The 17,234-nt window shown below is 37.7% G+C and overlaps 2 protein-coding genes across 4 annotated transcripts in view; one reads left to right on the top strand and one right to left on the bottom strand.

Moving 5' to 3' along the window:
• The window catches only part of LOC145985276 (uncharacterized), a 39,299-nt gene extending 35,869 nt beyond the window's left edge, over positions 1-3,430 (bottom strand). For 2 of the 3 annotated variants that reach the window (XM_083119094.1, XM_083119096.1), the window contains exon 1: positions 506-537. In XM_083119094.1, the coding sequence (XP_082975220.1) occupies positions 506-522 (17 nt within the window). In that variant the 5' untranslated portion in view covers positions 523-537. Of the gene's footprint in view, positions 1-505; positions 538-3,300 lie in introns of those variants that run through there. The other variant, XM_083119095.1, reaches the window with a different exon arrangement.
• A 217-nt stretch (positions 3,431-3,647) lies between these two features.
• Ctr9 (RNA polymerase-associated protein Ctr9) overlaps positions 3,648-17,234 on the top strand; it is a 65,359-nt gene continuing 51,772 nt past the window's right edge. The window contains exons 1-4 of the mRNA XM_083119093.1: positions 3,648-3,776; positions 7,271-7,369; positions 8,965-9,204; positions 10,456-10,724. Of these exons, the coding sequence (XP_082975219.1) occupies positions 3,717-3,776; positions 7,271-7,369; positions 8,965-9,204; positions 10,456-10,724 (668 nt within the window). The 5' untranslated portion in view covers positions 3,648-3,716. The remainder of the gene's footprint in view (positions 3,777-7,270; positions 7,370-8,964; positions 9,205-10,455; positions 10,725-17,234) is intronic.

The raw sequence follows: 17,234 nt of genomic DNA, 5'->3' as shown, positions 1-17,234 counted from the left end.
GATTATTTCCAAGAGAAATAGGCTAAAGAATATTTAAATTCTCAAAATTATCACACTTAACAAAATACCCTTTGAACTACAAGCTTACAGAAATTAAAATTAAGCACAGCCTCCAGAAATTTAGATTTGATATGGAATTAGTCTCAAAACCTTGAAACCTATCAGAATTCCTACTTGTAAATTGCCTTTTGTTAGTATCATGCATCCTATCTGAGCTGAAACGTTGATTTGCCCTTGCACTTAAGTCGTTTTGTGATCTGTCATCTTCCTTATTGTAAGAACTACTTGGCTTAAAATTATAAATGTGGTTGACACTAGCCTCCGTGTAATATTATTTCATATCGTGCTCTAATTTTTCCATTTGTTTAGCAATTTTCGAATGCCTTTTGAAATTCCATAATGGTTTTGGAAATTATGTGCTTTCTAATTGCTTCTGATCTAATACCACTAATTAAAGAATCAAATAAAGCAATTGGCAAAAAGTTGTCATAACCGCACTGCTCACCTATTTACCTTAGCCATCTTATGAAACCTTCAATCTGTTTGTCACCTTCTTCTTTAGTTTCGTAGTTTGCGCCTTTGCACAATGAAATTACTGGCTGGACTATAACAAAAAATTAATCTTTGTGAAATTTCTTCATATGTTTTGGCTTCCGGCAGTGCTGGGGCAAACAATTCTCGAAGAACTTCACATGAATGCGATCCAATTACAGCAATCAATGTAGTAACTTTTCCCTCTGGAGCAACATGCTGAATACGACAATAATTAGCAAATCTTTCTAAATATGCAAAAACAGATCCATTTAGAGGATCGTATTTATCAAAAGGTACTACATAAGCCATTTTACTAGACTTGTAAAAAAAACTTGTAATTATTCAAATTTATCTTCTCGTCGCCACATTCTAAGCTGTCGTATATTCACACAGACTAATATGCACGCGTTTTATACATACTTAGACATGAGACATAAACAGACCACAAATTGAAATGTAATAATAGATTTACACACACACACACACATCTTGTAATAGGGTGTTGATATCTGTAATTGTAAATTAATTGACCTGTTCAACATCATGTAGCTACATTATGATCTAATGAACGGAAAATATATGAATGAATGAATGACTTTCTTGTAGACGGGAACTTCAAAATCTTCGGTATGAATTTACAATACCGAAAGTATCTCAAATTGCTTTCAAATTCGGAATACTCACTAATTCTGGCCCCGTAATCATGAATCTGCAGTTAAAAATTGGCGGTCACGTATAGAAATTGCAAAATAACCTCGTCAATTATCGCTATGATTCTCCATATACTGACATGGAAACGATATGAAGACGTCTTCCTTTCAGCACAATGGTCTTGCTACCAACATTGCTCAAGTGTTGTGCAATAAGTGAGAGCGTTGATTTGTATGTGAGAAAATGGCATCTTGCGTAAGGGTGGAAAACATGTTTGCCCCACGAACCATTCATGCATAGTAAGGTTAGGTTAGGCAGTAAAATTTTGATCTCCGGGAAACGTATTTCTTCAATTTTGCAGGAGAAAGTACTTACCGAACTGAGTTTCTGTAGACTTTTGAAAGGTCGTGGAAGTGTTTTTTTTTCCCATCGTTTAATTTATTTGGCTGGTAAATCATGTATTTTTCAAGATTAATATCTCTCCGATGCACAAAAGCAGTTCCCTTTATGTCCTTCCACTACGTGAACCAAATGTTGCATGCGTTTGATGATGTAACCCCCGGTCAGTGTTTCCAACCACATCGTTCTCTTGCAACAACATGACAATTTTGAAGATGACAATTTTAACTGTTTTGCCTAACCTAACGTAACCTTGCCGTGCATGGTTCGTGAGGCTATTTATGAATGGTTTGTGGGGCTATCTGTAAATGGTGTGTGTGGGGAAAGTAGGTATTTTTCGGTGAAGAAGGTTGGAAACACTGCATACCCACTGGTGATAGACAATGCTAGTCAAGATTGCAAGCAAAAACGGACGAACAATAGGTAACTATCCGATATCGCCCGAACAGATTTCTTCAAATTTACAGGAGAAACCACTTACTGAAATCAGTTTCTGTAGCATTGTTGAAGTTCTTGGAGGTATTTTCTTTCGCGGTAACTGAAAACTTCACCATACAATGCTGCAGAACAAGAAATAATCACTTGTTACGTAAGGAACTTACATCTTCTGTAACATTAGGCCGTTCTTTCCATTATGTACGTGCAGATGGCGCGAGTGTCGAAAGTTGGGGCTATCCGTCAATGATTTATGATGACATAATGAACACGAAAGTAGGTATTTTTCGGTTAAGAAGGTTGAAACACTGCATACCCCACTCCAAATCGACAAAACACAAGCACGACGATCCATGATGAGTGCACGCCATATTGTCTGTTACCCAAGCATAACAAGGAAGACAAATAATGACTTGTAATATCAAAAGTTGACACTATTTTATGGAAAAAGGCATAACTTCACCTTAAAGAAACTTCCGCAATGCAGAATAGGCAAGTATCAATGCTAAAATGAACGAAATAAACGAGTAAGAGGTGTTCGAGCCTTATCGGATAAGTACGGAACAATAATTACTCGATATGTGGAAAATTAAAATTGTTTTCGTGAAAAAAGCGAAATTCCTCCTTCAAGATTCCTTAAAATGAAGAATAGGTAAGTACGAATTTGAAAAATAACAAAATAAACAAATTTGAGACGTTTCGCGGAGATTGATATTTTAATGTTGTTTTCTTCATAAATCAAGGGTGTTTACTCCGTTCACTGACCCACTTTTTCGACTCATTTTGCAATTTCTAGACGTGACCGCCAAATTTCAACCGCACATTCGTGATTACAAGGCCAAAATTAGTGAGTATGCAGAATTTGAAAGCATTTGAAGATACTTCCGGTATTGTAAATTCGCTCCAAATCTTACCGAGGAACTACTGTTAACACACTGTATGATCATTAACAAATTACTGCATTTGTGTTCTTGTACAAAGAACAGTCCAGAACGTAAAAATTTCGCAAACTTTACATTTTGAGGGGCGGGTATGGCTGATTATTATGAACCAAAACTGGACATTTATGTGAAATATTTATAAAATGTAATAACCAACTAGCAGGTATTGGAAATTTATGTTCGCTATGTACAAAACATAACTTCACAATAAATAATCACTCAAAACAATGAGTGAAAAGTTACGAGAATTACACATAGACCACATTACTAACATATCACACTATAAATGGAAATTTAGTCACTACTTTTTAATAATAATAATAATAAAAAAATAGCACACCTTCCACCATTTTACACAAAATCGGGACAGCACGTAACCTTCAAGTGTAGCCAGGCCACAGTTTCATTTCGTTGGATAATCCTTCACACATATTCAAAATTTTCAAATAAAATAACAGCGGGGATAATAATGAGCTTTTGTCTGCCAATAGGGCAAAGATGAAGTAAAACACGAACCACATAACATGCACATAATAACACAATAAGCATAGAACGCTCAATTTTTGAGATTCGAGCAAGTTTAGATGTACGGATGTGGTTTGTACACTTTATGATTTGTGCACACTGCATCGCTTCCTAGATCGCTTGCTTAGATCGCATCGCATCTCCTCTCTTCTTGGCAGCGTTGTTAATTCACTACTCTGCGAGTCCCCACGCAAAAGTTTCGGGGGTCGCGAAATAATTTCGTGACGCGCCATGGCATCCACCGAGAAGATGGCAGGGTCCATAGAAATTCCGTTACGAGATACAGATGAGGTGAGTTCAACGAAAATGCATTTTCCTTCATTAGCTTTTTGTTGAAACATGTAGACACTATAGCCTTTTAATGTTACAGCCGCCATTCCTGTTGATATTCTTTTCCGCATCTTATTACGAGTCAACTATGCAATACATAATTCAGGCATAAGGTTGAAGAGTATAATCTGAAAGCTTGAGGCAACAGCTGGTTGCACAAAATTCAGAAGTGGTTAATAAACGAAAACTAGTAATACAAATTGGTTGTCAACCCTATCACCGGACAATCTGATGGTCTTCCCATAGTGCAATTTAGATTTGTTGACTGCCCAATGTAGTTAAGTGCAGCATCGTACTTATACTTATTTATTTAAACTTCATGGATCATTCTATTGCAGCTGTTCTTGTGTTAGTTTGTCTCATTGTGAAATTAGTTGAAGAGGCAAATATTTACTGACAGACTTTTGTTCCCATATTAAATATGTTGAAAGGAAAATCTATGTACATTAAGGACAAGAAATTTGTTGGGACACTGTATAAGGGTTGCTCAAATGAAAGTAAGACTTTTGTTTCTTTCTGTAATTATTGGTTGGAATATATGAACATGCAGGATGTAAAAGTGATCCATGGATTACATATCCTCTACTCATAGTCACCTTATCTGTTCAAGCAAGTGTCCCACGATGTCACAAGGGTATGGACACCCTGAGCGAAGAATGTCCGTGGTTGACTGCGGAACCAATCTTCAACGGCGTCACTGACCTCAGCATCGTTCGGTATCCGGTGGCCCTTCAGATGTTTTTTTTAGTGGTTCGAAGATGTGGTAGTCGCAGGGCGAGAGATCGGGGCTGTAGGCAGGATGGTCGAGTACTTCCTAGCAGAAACGCTGCAGCAGATCATGGCACACCTGTGCAACATGAGGGCATGTGTTGTGCAACAGAAGAACCCCATTTGAAAACACGCCAGGTCGCTTACTCTTGAGAGCCGATGTCAGTTTGTTTAGGGTAGTGCAGTATGTGGTTGCGTTGACAGTCCAGCCAATCCAAAGAGCAATAGGCCCTTGTCGTCGAAGAAAAAGTGAGCATCACTTTACCAGCTCTAATGGAGGAATGAGCCTTTTTTGATCATGGTGAGTTGGGATGCCTCCATTCCATACTCTCCATGTTGTGAAAGTGCCATCAGACCATACCAGTCTGCTTTATTACATACAAAGCCACCTACTAGAGCAAACACAATGCTCCGTGTAGTTAAGCTGCAACAAGAGTCTCACTTTCATTTGGGCAACCTTTATATTACAGTTGCTATATTTTTAAAATTACGATGATATTTTGAAATAACGAATTACAGGTTATGTTCAATATTTTGAGCCCCAGGTGAAAGTAAAGAATTGAGGGGAGGGGGAGATCTGATTTGTTTTGGCAATAGCATACATTTTAGTGTATGGTCAATTATTATGGTCATTATATTCAAGAGACAATATTAAGTCACAAATCATAATTCATCCATCCATAGCCAGCCCCTGTGGCAGAGTAGTTAGCACATCCTGCTACGATGCCAGGGATCCCGGGTTCGAATCCTGGCCTGGGTACGGATATTTGTGTGTGTCCTTTCATCAATTTCATCATATCATCACTCATCCTCATCTTCGCAAATTGTCCAAAAGTGGCACAAAAGGCAAAGTAAAATAAATCAAATCATCCATCCATACATGATTATGGCCGAATGCCAATGTTGCCATCTATACTTTCAAGTAATTATCTGATCACCCAGAATATTCATGTAGACATAAGTTTGATTTCATAATTTTATACATCAAAGGCATGAGTGGAATGGGAGAGCTTTCGATTTGCTTTTACATTATTTTATGCTTTCTTGTTACTTTCATAAATCTCTATGAGGTTACTTTCCTACTCTATCCTTGCCCACCTACATCATTTTCTTCATGGTAACCTTCATTGTAAGTGAGAAGAAATGAGGGTAAAAATATACTATCCTTCGGACACCTCTAATTTTTTCGTTTCGTCAATTTTTGACATTCATACTTACGTATCTGCTTCGCGGAACATTCCTGAAGGTGTATCAACGTTGTTTTGATGAAATTAATTGCAATTTTTCACATTACCAGTAAGTCTTTCTGATAGGCCTTTTCGCTTGCCTGAGACAAACTAACCTAACCACGCACCAATGGTTCGTGGGGCTAGCGCCAATGGTTCGCAATTATTTCCAATTTCTAGATCCTGATACTAACACAACACCAAATTTTAACTATGTTTCCTAACCTAACAGAACTAACCTATCCACGTGCCAATGGTTCATGGGGCTAGCTATTCTCCGTCGGAGAATTAATTTTCAACAAACAACATGAATTTCAGCTATGAAACATTCCCACATCATACAAAACACCTTCCCGATGTTCGACAATGCTACAGCAACTTATTACGGTAAGTAGTTTCTTCTGTAAAAATAAATAAATGTGTCCGAAGGATAGTAAACAAGTACCGAAATGAGTTTTATTGCAAAAACACTGTTTTTAAAATTGTATGGGTTGTGCTGCTTTGTTCACCAGAATTGTTTTCTTCCATAGGTCCACTGTCTGCTGAAGTAATTACATTAAGAAGCAGGACCCACAATTTAGAAAAAAGAAAGTGTGTTATGACTTGAATGAAAAAAAAATGTGTTGAAATATCGAGTAGTTTGGTCAGTGCAAGAAAAACTAATGTTTGGATAAGTTCTTGTTAATACAAGAAGAAACATGGGGCCGTTCACCCATTGTACCCCCTCAAGAATTATGTTGAAAAATTTTTTGATTGGCAGATTTCGATGTTTTATGTAATATAAAATTGGTCCCATCATGCGGAAAACACAATATTTTGATCCCAAAATATGGCCTGTGTAAGTAAAAACCTGCCATCTAAGAGACAGCTTTTGCCACTTTTACACATAAGTCGGAATTAGGTAACAGCTCCTAACCTAACAAAGTAAAATTATAGCTGCTGTTGTGGAATGTCTTCTTGGGTGCTATATTAGGGTCCCGGTGGAGGCACACAGTGGTTCGGATCCCACTTTAAACTGTAGGTCCAGTCCCGATTACCCATTCTGTGCATAAAGTGGACTTAAAACAGCAATTCAATTCTTGGGTGCTATATTCAGTTGCAAAAAGCCTTGAGGTGTTCTACTGTAAAGTAACAGATGTACTTTACTGCATATTAACGCATTTCGGCGAGTTAAAAACAACTGAAAATGTTGATAAACAACATAATCTTCATCAACTGTGCAGAATATTTCACTTTCTACAGAGGGTGAAGGGTATCAAGAAACATTGATTGATATCACAAGTATAAATGAGATAGAAACCTTGCCTCTACAGTAAGGTAGCTTTCTATGCTGAGAAAAGACACCCAAGTACTAACCAGTCACTTCCATTATTTCTCAGTTACCCACCCGGATGCTACCAAAACCTTGAGAGATATGAACAAATATGTATTTTGAATTAATAATATTTGATATTTTTTCAGGTAATTGAACTATATTTTGATCAACTACCAGATGGAGAAGAAGTGCTTGGAATTCTTCGCCAGGAAAATGCTCAACTTCATATTTGGGTTACTTTGGCTGTAAGTATGACTGAACTGTAGTTAGGGTTTAGGTGATTTTATTTACATTCTTTACATACAGACACATTTTTCTGTTTTGCCTTTGCACATTCGCTGCTATCTCTCTCTCACATCTAAAGGCAAAGAACCTTAACCTTTTAAGGATGAGCCGTGACACTCGTGTCACAAGCAACTTTTTCTCGTAGTGTGTTACTTTTTTAACATACTGTAACTTGGATAATGATCAGAGATGCATGTATTGAGTGCTGCATTAGTCTAGAGTTATGTAATTAACAATTAGTAAATTTCATTGTTACTATTTGGAGGGGAAGTCAATGTTCGAAAAAAATGTTTTTTATTTTTTTATTTATTTATTTTCATTGGTTTCGAAAACATTGCTCCTTTCTTAGTTTTGGCATTTCAAAACACACTTTTGGCAATAGAAGTACGACATTCCAACATTCCTGGTGACCATTATGCAGGTACCTTTTGGAAATTAACTTCCTGGCATAGCCTGCGTGGGGGGTCCGATGAATTTAAAGTTTTGTGTAAAAAAATAGTTACTTTCCCTTTTTTCTACTTCTAACTGATTACGGATTTTTTTTTTCCCATCAGGATTATAGCCCAAAGTATACTGAACAAAATGAGGTATCATTTGTACCTCTAACGTTCTTAGTACCGGAAATATAAATTCTCATTTAGAAGCATGCAGAATTTCAAATTTCCCACTGCAAACACACACTGCGTTAGTGCATTAAAAAGAAAAATTTCCGAAAGTATTAGCAATAAGTGTGTAAATTTTTTCACATCAATGGCAATCATACCAGGCATTATGCAGGTACCTTTTGGAGATTCACGTCCTTGGGTAGCCTGCGTGGGCTCCGATGAATTTGAAATTTTGTGTAGAAAAAGAGTTACTTTCCCTTTTTTGTTCTAACTGATTACAGAAAATATTTTTTCCCCCTCAGGATTATAGCCCAAAGTATACTGAACAAAACTAGGTATCATTTGTACCTCCAACATTCTTAGTTCCGGAAAAATAAAATTTCATTTAGAAGCATGCAGAGTTTAAAATTTCCTGCTGAAAACACGCTCAGCGTTAGTGCAAATACCTTGAAAAAAGCCTCGGGGTCTAAGGGTTAAAAAGCACTACAAACAATAATGCCATAAGAAACACACTTACCTTATTGCACATAAATTCTATTTTGAGCAACACAGCATCAGTAAGGGGGAAAAGTAATAACATACAGTGACCATTGACCCTTTCAACAGGTGTGGGGCAAAGTTTGGCACCAACAGCAGCTGGTTTTCTGTGACACCCTCTTCTTTTGCAGGGGTGGAATATGGTCATTATTTTTTAAAAAAATGGATCAGTAAAGTCAGAATTTTTTTGTTTGTTTGTGTGTGCAATTTGTGGTTTTTAATGCATTTTGTTACTCCTTTATGAGCATCATCTTATCTTCATGCTATTACTGAGTACTTATTGTTATATCCATTGGTAATGCTCCCTTTATCTGTAAGTTTTGCTACACCTCGAATCTCACTGAAACTAAATGTTGGCTGGTTTTCTTGTTAAAATATCTATGTGGTGCAAGTTTTATGTATATGTTTTTCAGGTGGAGTATTACAAGCAGGGTAAAGTTGAAGACTTTGTCAAGTTGCTGGAAGCTTCCAGATCAGATGCCAATCTAAATTACAGAGACTTTGAGAAGGATCAGATGCGGGCTCTGGACATTCTGGCTGCCTACTATGTGCAACAGGCCAACAGGGAGAAAAATAAAGACAAGAAACGAGATCTTTTCACAAAGGCCACCCTCTTGTATACAACAGCTGACAAGATCATCATGTATGACCAGGTACCTAGTTTGAGGCTTGCAGTTTCATATTTCACTTATTTATTGAATGTAATTTGTTTTAGGGACTGAGAAATGTGGTAGTAAGTTAAAACTTTATTCCAGTATATTGATATTGAATGTAATTAGTAACAATACTAGGGCTGAGATGATACCCATGCTGCTGATTTCTGTTGCGTAGTGGTTAACACAGTGTGCTACGATGTGGGGGGTTCCTGGGTTCGAATCCAAGCTTGAGCATGGGTGTTCTTTGCGAGTGTCCTTTCATCAATTTCATCATATCTTTCTTCATCCTCATCTTCGCGATTAGCCAAAAGTGGCAGAAATGCGAATTAAAATAAACCCAATCAATCAATCAGGGATACCCATACTTATGTGTCAGCATCTGCCAATACTGGTCACTGACTTTAATTACTGATATTGGTTAACAGTTTTTCTGGGTATCTCATATAGTCTGGAAAAACAATTTTGCATAGTCTAATTAACCTAGAAACAATGCATAATTTTTGCAAGAACATGGAGAGAAAGGGATTTGTGGTGTTTTTTTGTGAAATTAGTACTATTAGAATAATACTTCTGTAATAAAATTTATAAACATTTTGAAATACTTTAATTCTTACAATATCAAGTGTAGGTATCGTGGGAATCTGTAACACTGATTCAAAGTGATATTAGCTCAGCCCGAAAAAATATTGAATTTTTCAAGCACCTTTATTAAAAAAAAATATGAGGGATGGTACAGATAAGGTACTGATATAGAATTCAAAATGGTCCTTGAAGAACATGAATGCCTCATTCACCTCCTTAATAAATGTGTTACCAGGTGACTGTAATGCAAAGTATGCTGCATATTTAAATATTTACTTTAAAAAAATAGTTAATAATGATTATATATTTATATCCATAAAATTGTAACGAAATGGCAGAATATTGCACTAAATAATAAGATATTTATAATCATATGGGATCAGTAAAATTATCTGTAATTATAGGCCAATACTCTTAGACTAATAATTAATCTGTCCCTAAATAATATCAAGTAACATGTAAAATTTTTATTATGTTTATACTTGTTACATTAATTTAATTGCCAGACATAAACAATAGTTGCAACTGCAGCTGCTAATTTTGAACGCAGGTGGTAACATGTATTAAGAAAGTGAATGAATCATTCAGGGTCTTTAGGACCATTTGCCATTTTTATCGGATTGGTGGAATATTGTGGTCCTGATGCTGTTGCTCTTTTTTTTTTAGAATCATTTACTGGGAAGAGCATATTTCTGTTTGTTGGAAGGTGATAAGATGGACCAGGCAGATGCACAGTTTGATTTCGTACTTAATCAGTCACCTAACAACATCCCATCACTGCTAGGAAAAGCATGCATTGTCTTCAATAAGAAGGATTACAGGGGAGCCTTGGCTTTTTACAAGAAAGCTTTGAGAACAAACCCCAACTGCCCAGCAGCTGTGCGACTGGGAATGGGACATTGCTTTATGAAGCTCGGTAACCAAGAGAAGGCACGGTAAGAACTTATTTTTCTACGGCAGTAAAAATGTATCTTGGTTCCCTGTTCTCCCCGATATTGTAGTGTCCAACACTTCAGTTTGTAATCAATGAATCCTGGTTTGATTCTGAGTGGAGGTAAGTTCAGGGCTCCAAATGACCTGGCACACCTGAATGATTGAATTTTTATTTTAAGTTCAGTTTATGCACATATAGAGTAATCGGGACAGAATCTACAGTTTCAAGTGAGATCCGGATCGCTGTGCAATCAGTGGCGAAGCATGCTGTCTCTGGAAGGGTAGGCACAGGATGGAGCAAGGATTGGGGGTGGGGGGAGGGAGCTGTGAATTATTTTTTTTTATAGTAGTACGAGGGTCACTATTTATATTTTGAGCCTAACAATGAAAAAACAGGAATTTGGCATTGAAAACTGCTTTATTGTTTTTCGAAGTATCCTCCTTTATGGTCAATACACTTTTACATTTGTTCTAACCATTTGTCAAAGCAGTTTTTCCAATCTTCTTGAGACACTTCCATAATATGGTTTTTGAACGCATCAACGGCGTCTTGCGCCGATTAAAATCGTTGTCCACGCAATTTATTCTTGACATTCGGGAACAAGAAGAAGTCATTGGGTGCCAAATCAGGACTGTACGGCGGATGACCCATCAATTCGATTTTTTGACTGTTCATAAAGTCGGTTGTTAGACGAGATGTGTGACAGCTGGCATTGTCTTGATGAAGAATGATCCACGGCGTTTGTTTGTTTTCCGTATTTGACCGAAGACCTCTGGCAAACAAATTGTTGTGTACCATTCAGAGTTGACCGTTCTACGTTCCTCTAAAGGCACAGTTGCCACATGACCAGTTTTCCCGAAAAAACAGGCGACCATTTGTTTCGATGTGCTTCGAGCGCAAACAACTTTTGTTGGATTGTGTTCATCTTGAAACACCCATACAGTCGACTGCTGTTTACGTTCCGGCTCATATACATATATCCATGATTTGTCACCTGTTACAATCTTATATACGTCTTTTGAAGCACCACGATTGTATTTATTGAGCATTTGTTTGCACCAATTGACGCGAGCGTCTTTTTGAGTTTTTGTCAAATTGTGTGGGATCCAACGAGAAGATACCTTTCTCACAGCTAAATGATCATGTAATATTTTATATATGCTGGTGTAACTAATGCCTATGGTTGCCTCAATCTCACAGTATGTCACATGACGATCTTGCATTATTAGGTTTTGCACAGCATCAATGTTTTCTTGAACAACAACTGATTTTGGACGACCTTCGCGAATCTCATCGGTGAGCGAATGGCGGCCACGATTAAATTTGGTATACCAGCGTTTCACAGTGTCAAAGGATGGGGCTTCATCGCCAAATGTGGAAGTAAGTTGATCGATGCACTCTTGTCTTGATAATCCAAGTCGAAAATCGTAAAAAATCATCGCACAAAAATGTTCACGAGTTAATTCCATTTTATTGTTGTCGCACAATCTCCAAGGCAACATAAACAACACAAATGAAGCTATTGACAAAACATTTGAAGTACGTTATGGTCAATAATGCCAGACGATTCCGTGCAAACGTCAAATCGCGCCTAACTTCAATCAGTGTTGCCAAGGCTCAAAATATAAATAGTGACCCTCGTATGTTAGAATATAGCCCCTAAAAACACATTGCCTGAATCTCGTCTACTGCTGTTCGAAAAAGTCGGGATAGGGATTGTAAAGGATGATGTAGTGATTAAGGCTCTCGCCTTATAATCAAGAAGTAGAAGGTTCGATTATCCCTGGAGGCATTGGTTCAGATTCTACTTTAATCTTGTCTCGATTAGATATCTAAGAAAAAAGGCGCTTCTGTCTCGAAGGTCAGATACTTGGATAAACGTAACAACAACAACAATCACAATAATAGTAATAAAGTAGCATGAAAGGCATTATTATCCTCATAAATCACGCAAAAAGGGGGTAGAAGTCGGTTCTCACGCATTTGTGTTGAAACAGAGGATTAGAAATATTTTTTTTCAACACGTCAATTTCACATTAGCTAATAATGGAAAACAAGCACACAAACTATTTTTGAAAGAAAGAAAGTGCATGATAAATGCATTCCGAATGTACATGCATATGGCATGTAAAATTTCCATCTACAATATTTTCTTTTCACATGGAGCGACGTATTACATAATTAATTCATCCAACTCGTAACAAACCAACATTAATAGCAAATAATATCACGGGCCGCCATAGCATTCTCTGTTTTAAAACTTTTCTCACTTAGATCGTTCGGCGCTCAGGGCCGACTCCCGCTACCCCTTTGCTACGGCATTGAACTTGATGAGACTTGTACTTTAATGTTTGACCCCCACCCTGACCCCTCCGCTAGACAATTTCCGTCCAAGGTTGTGAGCAATGCACCCTGCCCCCTCTGGTTGCGCCACTGCGTGCCTGGTTAAGGCACCATGCAATGAAAAACAATTAGTTTTCAGTGAGGAGATTTTTGTTTGCTCTATCATTCATTTAGATAAATGAAGCTGTAATATTGCGTGCATTTCCTGGCAATAAGATAAAAACTGCTTACGCTGAACTGAAATCGCTAAGTATATAAATTCTCCTTGGAGAAGAAGCTCCTCCTAGGACTTCGTAGGATTTAGTAGCTACGTAAGTAGGCAACACTGGCTGCAGCCGTCCACGTGGTGATGAAACACCTGGAGCGACACGCTGCCGGAGGGCTGTTTCCTTCCAGCAGGTTTTGCAGGTGCCCGGGTCTTGTTGAATGCCCAGGTGCCTTGTAAGCGCAGAGTGCCTTGAAGACCAAGAACCCGGGTAGAGACGCAAGTCGACTCGTTGCCGTGGGCAGGCGAGCAGGTAAACCTGTTATCGCGTGCAAGCGGGCAGTGGGTAGGTAAAAGGCAGACTATGCTGGCCTCTATAGACTCGATGTTCTGACCACGTGTCACCCAATGAAAAAGTCATTCTGTCAGGCCTTAGCCCTCTTACATTTGTTATATTACAGCTGCTTCTAAAAATTATTTGCTACTTCAATAACAGTATTGTAAATGTTTCTCGCATTAAAGAAATGGCTCACTTGACCGTCACTTAGTATTTATTTCTTTTTAATGCCGACCTCCGTGGCTGATTGGTTATAACAGCATGCTACGAAAAGGGCCTCAAGTACAAATCCCCGCCTGGGCATAGGTGTTCTTTGTGAGTGTCCCTTCGTCAATGTCATCATATCATCGCTCATCCTCATATTCCCAATTAGACAAAAATGGCAGAAAGCCAAGTGAAATAAACTAAGTCCATCATTCAATTATTTCTTTTTAACTCTTGTATGCATATAATTCTTCTTCAACATGCGACTTTTTTTTAAAAATTATAATGCGATTTAGAAAATGATGAAATGCTAAATGAGAACACGGACACCTTTCTGTGTCCAGACCAGAAAATTTCAGTAAAATGGATTTTCTCAATACGTTTACACTGTACTTTGCCCCCTTTTAAAAGTAGCGCTTTTTCAGTTATGTCACTAATCATGAATGGAAATTTCGTCTCAATATTCCTTTCCTCAAAAGAAATAAAATGCTTTCCCTCTCTGAATCGAGATTAGTGTGGGGCACATCCAGCAGCTAACACTTTGCGAAAAGCGGTTTCTCAAAAAAACTGAAAGCACCGAACTTAATACTGGTAACTAGGGATGTGATGAAGCTGAAAATTTACCGATGCCGATGTATTCACTGATAATTTTTAGAACCGATGCCGATATTTAACCGATTCCGATACATAAAATTATTAAACAGAAATGGAATATTATTTTCAGCATGACAAAAATAAATTTGCTATGTATATTTGCATCTACAAAAAGTGGTTATGAGAACTTTAAAGAAGAACATAGATTCTCAAGAGATTTAACATTAGTATACAAGCAGTTCTTTGAAATGCAAAATGAATTACTGTTCTTAATGTTGGAAATTTAGTGCTGCCAGATTCAACTTCAGAAACACGAGCTTTGGAAGCATTTCTGGAAGTAACCTACTTTTTCTCTTATCGCAAATCTGTTCAGCAACACCGAACACTCCATTGAATACTGATGCAGCAGGTATGCCCAAGTGTTTTCTCAGCACTTGCTTCAGGATTGAATACTCATTTCTGAATTTCCAATACAACAGCAGATCCTCTTCACGTGGACTAGTTGGTTCAGCAATGTACTGTTTTATTTCTGATTTTGAGGTAGGTTGACCCTCTGAATGAGAATTTCCAATAATTTTATTACAAAAACTCTACAATGACCAAGAATCAGAACCTAATTTTCAATAAACCTTACAAAACTAAAATATAAAACTTATTATAAGGTAAAAACTCTAGTATAATCTGTACCGGTTTAAATATCGGATTTTTGCCTATGCCCATACCGATGCCGATATGTCCATTTCGGCCGATTTTCATACATCTGTAATCGGCTTCGGCACATCCCTACTGGTAACCAACTTACATGCATTATTTGCAGTTAGAATTCTAATTATGCCTACGTTGATAGGTTAGGAGGCCAGGTTTAAAGGTGTTAGCAACACGTTTTCACGACGTGTTAGCAGCTGGGTGTGCTCCGCACAGTTCTGAATCTTCCATGGAAACACTGCTTCAACAAGCTCTGTGCGTCCACTGCCTGCTTCGTCACGCGCTCGTACATGATCAGCACTCTTCGGAAGTCAGAGAGAGAGAGAGTGAGAGAGAAAAAAGAGGCCGGCCTCTCAGTTTACGTTACAGGTGATAGTGCTCCTGAAATTATGTTTTCCCGCACGAATCACATAGGTTGTTATGGGACCAGCTGAGGCACTCTCAGGCGGGCCTCGCTGAATGCGCAGATACGGTTCCAGGCAGGGTTGCAAACTTGCAGTAATTATCTGAAGACCTAGAATTTCAGTTTTCATTTATTAAGCGTCATTTAATGAAATTATAAGTAATAAAATAATCCGTAATAGACAAATATATTAGGGTAGGCTCGGCCTCTGGGCCTCTTAGGATTCTTTGCCACTGTGTGCAATGTGCCTCCACCTGGTATTGAACCCTGGACCCTTTCATTACAAGGAGACAGCGTTAATGGGGAACTTGAAGCCAAGGAATTTTATGAAAGTGGTCATTTTTAAATCAAGGTGGTTTGAGTTTAATCTCCACTGGAGGCACATTGCAGTTGATTGGATTCCACTTAAAACTGTAGATCTAGCTGGATTAAATATTATGCATACTTGATTTTGGACTCCAATTACAATTAACCAATAGACCTACATAAAACAAGTCCAAACTCAAGTATCCTTAACTTTTAATCGAACAGTAGCCACATTTATCCTATTTGAGCGTAGAAAATTTAACTGTGGCGTTAAAAGGGGCAATATTTGTAGTCCAGAAAGTTGTAACTCTTTAAGCCATTAACATCAGGGAGGTATTTGTAGGGGGATGTGTGTCCCCCCCTCTGCTTGATTCAAATTTTCTTTTATTAAAGGGCGAGGTTCAGCCTGTGGCTGTTCCCCTTACCTAACCCCGATAGATTTTATCCAGGCGGGGGATGTTATATGGCATAAAGTCATTATCTCATGCTGTCCCTAGACAGTCAGTAGAATTTCCCCCCACTGGAAATTTCTTAAATACCACACTGATTAACATAATGGCAACATTTGATATTGTTATAATGACTTAGTGGTAACGTCCTTGCCCTTTTATCCAGGTGTTCCAGGTTTCAATATGCAGTGGAGGTACATAGTGGTTTGGATTCAACTTTAAGCTCTAGGTCCAGTCCTGATTATCTTTTGTGTGGATAATGTGGACTTAAGAAACAAACTCAAAACAAAATTACCCATGAATTGCTTATCCCATTTCATTCTATTGTAATAAATAGAGCCCGGAAGTTTGGCAAAATGCCTCTTTTTATCTACTGCATATATTGATAAAATTTTTCCGGATACACATTTCTTATGTTGTTTCGAATGTTTTGGAAGCCTTTTCATTTTGCCTATTTTGGACCCCACTGCCTATTTTTAATTATAATGCCTTTTTTTGCCTTTTTCATTGAAATTTGACATTTTTTTAAAAAAGAATGTGTATATAAATTATTTTTCTCCCAAAAAACGTTGTTGGCATTTATTTTTCTTCCGTTTAATTTTCGCCTTATTTAAGTAATATTGAACTCACGCATGTTTCAACATTGCTGAAGGAGAAAAGTGTGAGAAAAAAGTATTTCATGCTGAGTCAGGATATTGCCTTTCGGTTAACATTTCTTGTGCATGATTGACTGCTGAAGTGGACAGGTTGATTTCGAACACAATGAAAATATTTCTGAAATCTCCCTCTCGAACCCGAAAATTTCAGGAAGTTGCGATTGAGCTTAGTTTACCTCAGCAACCAGTCTTGACGAGATAGGGAACCTGGATATCAGCAGCTATATATTATGCTAACAACCTTCAAAAAATCAGTGAGGTGATCGATGCTCTTCCAGAAAATGAAGCGGCTTCAATTCGTGAAGTGAA

Source organism: Lepisma saccharinum, chromosome 3 (genome assembly GCF_977018435.1).
Source record: "Lepisma saccharinum chromosome 3, izLepSacc3.1, whole genome shotgun sequence".
Classification (NCBI taxonomy): domain Eukaryota; kingdom Metazoa; phylum Arthropoda; class Insecta; order Zygentoma; family Lepismatidae; genus Lepisma; species Lepisma saccharinum.
The sequence above is the reverse complement of the archived record's forward strand: the minus strand, read 5'-3'. Positions and strand labels throughout refer to the sequence as shown.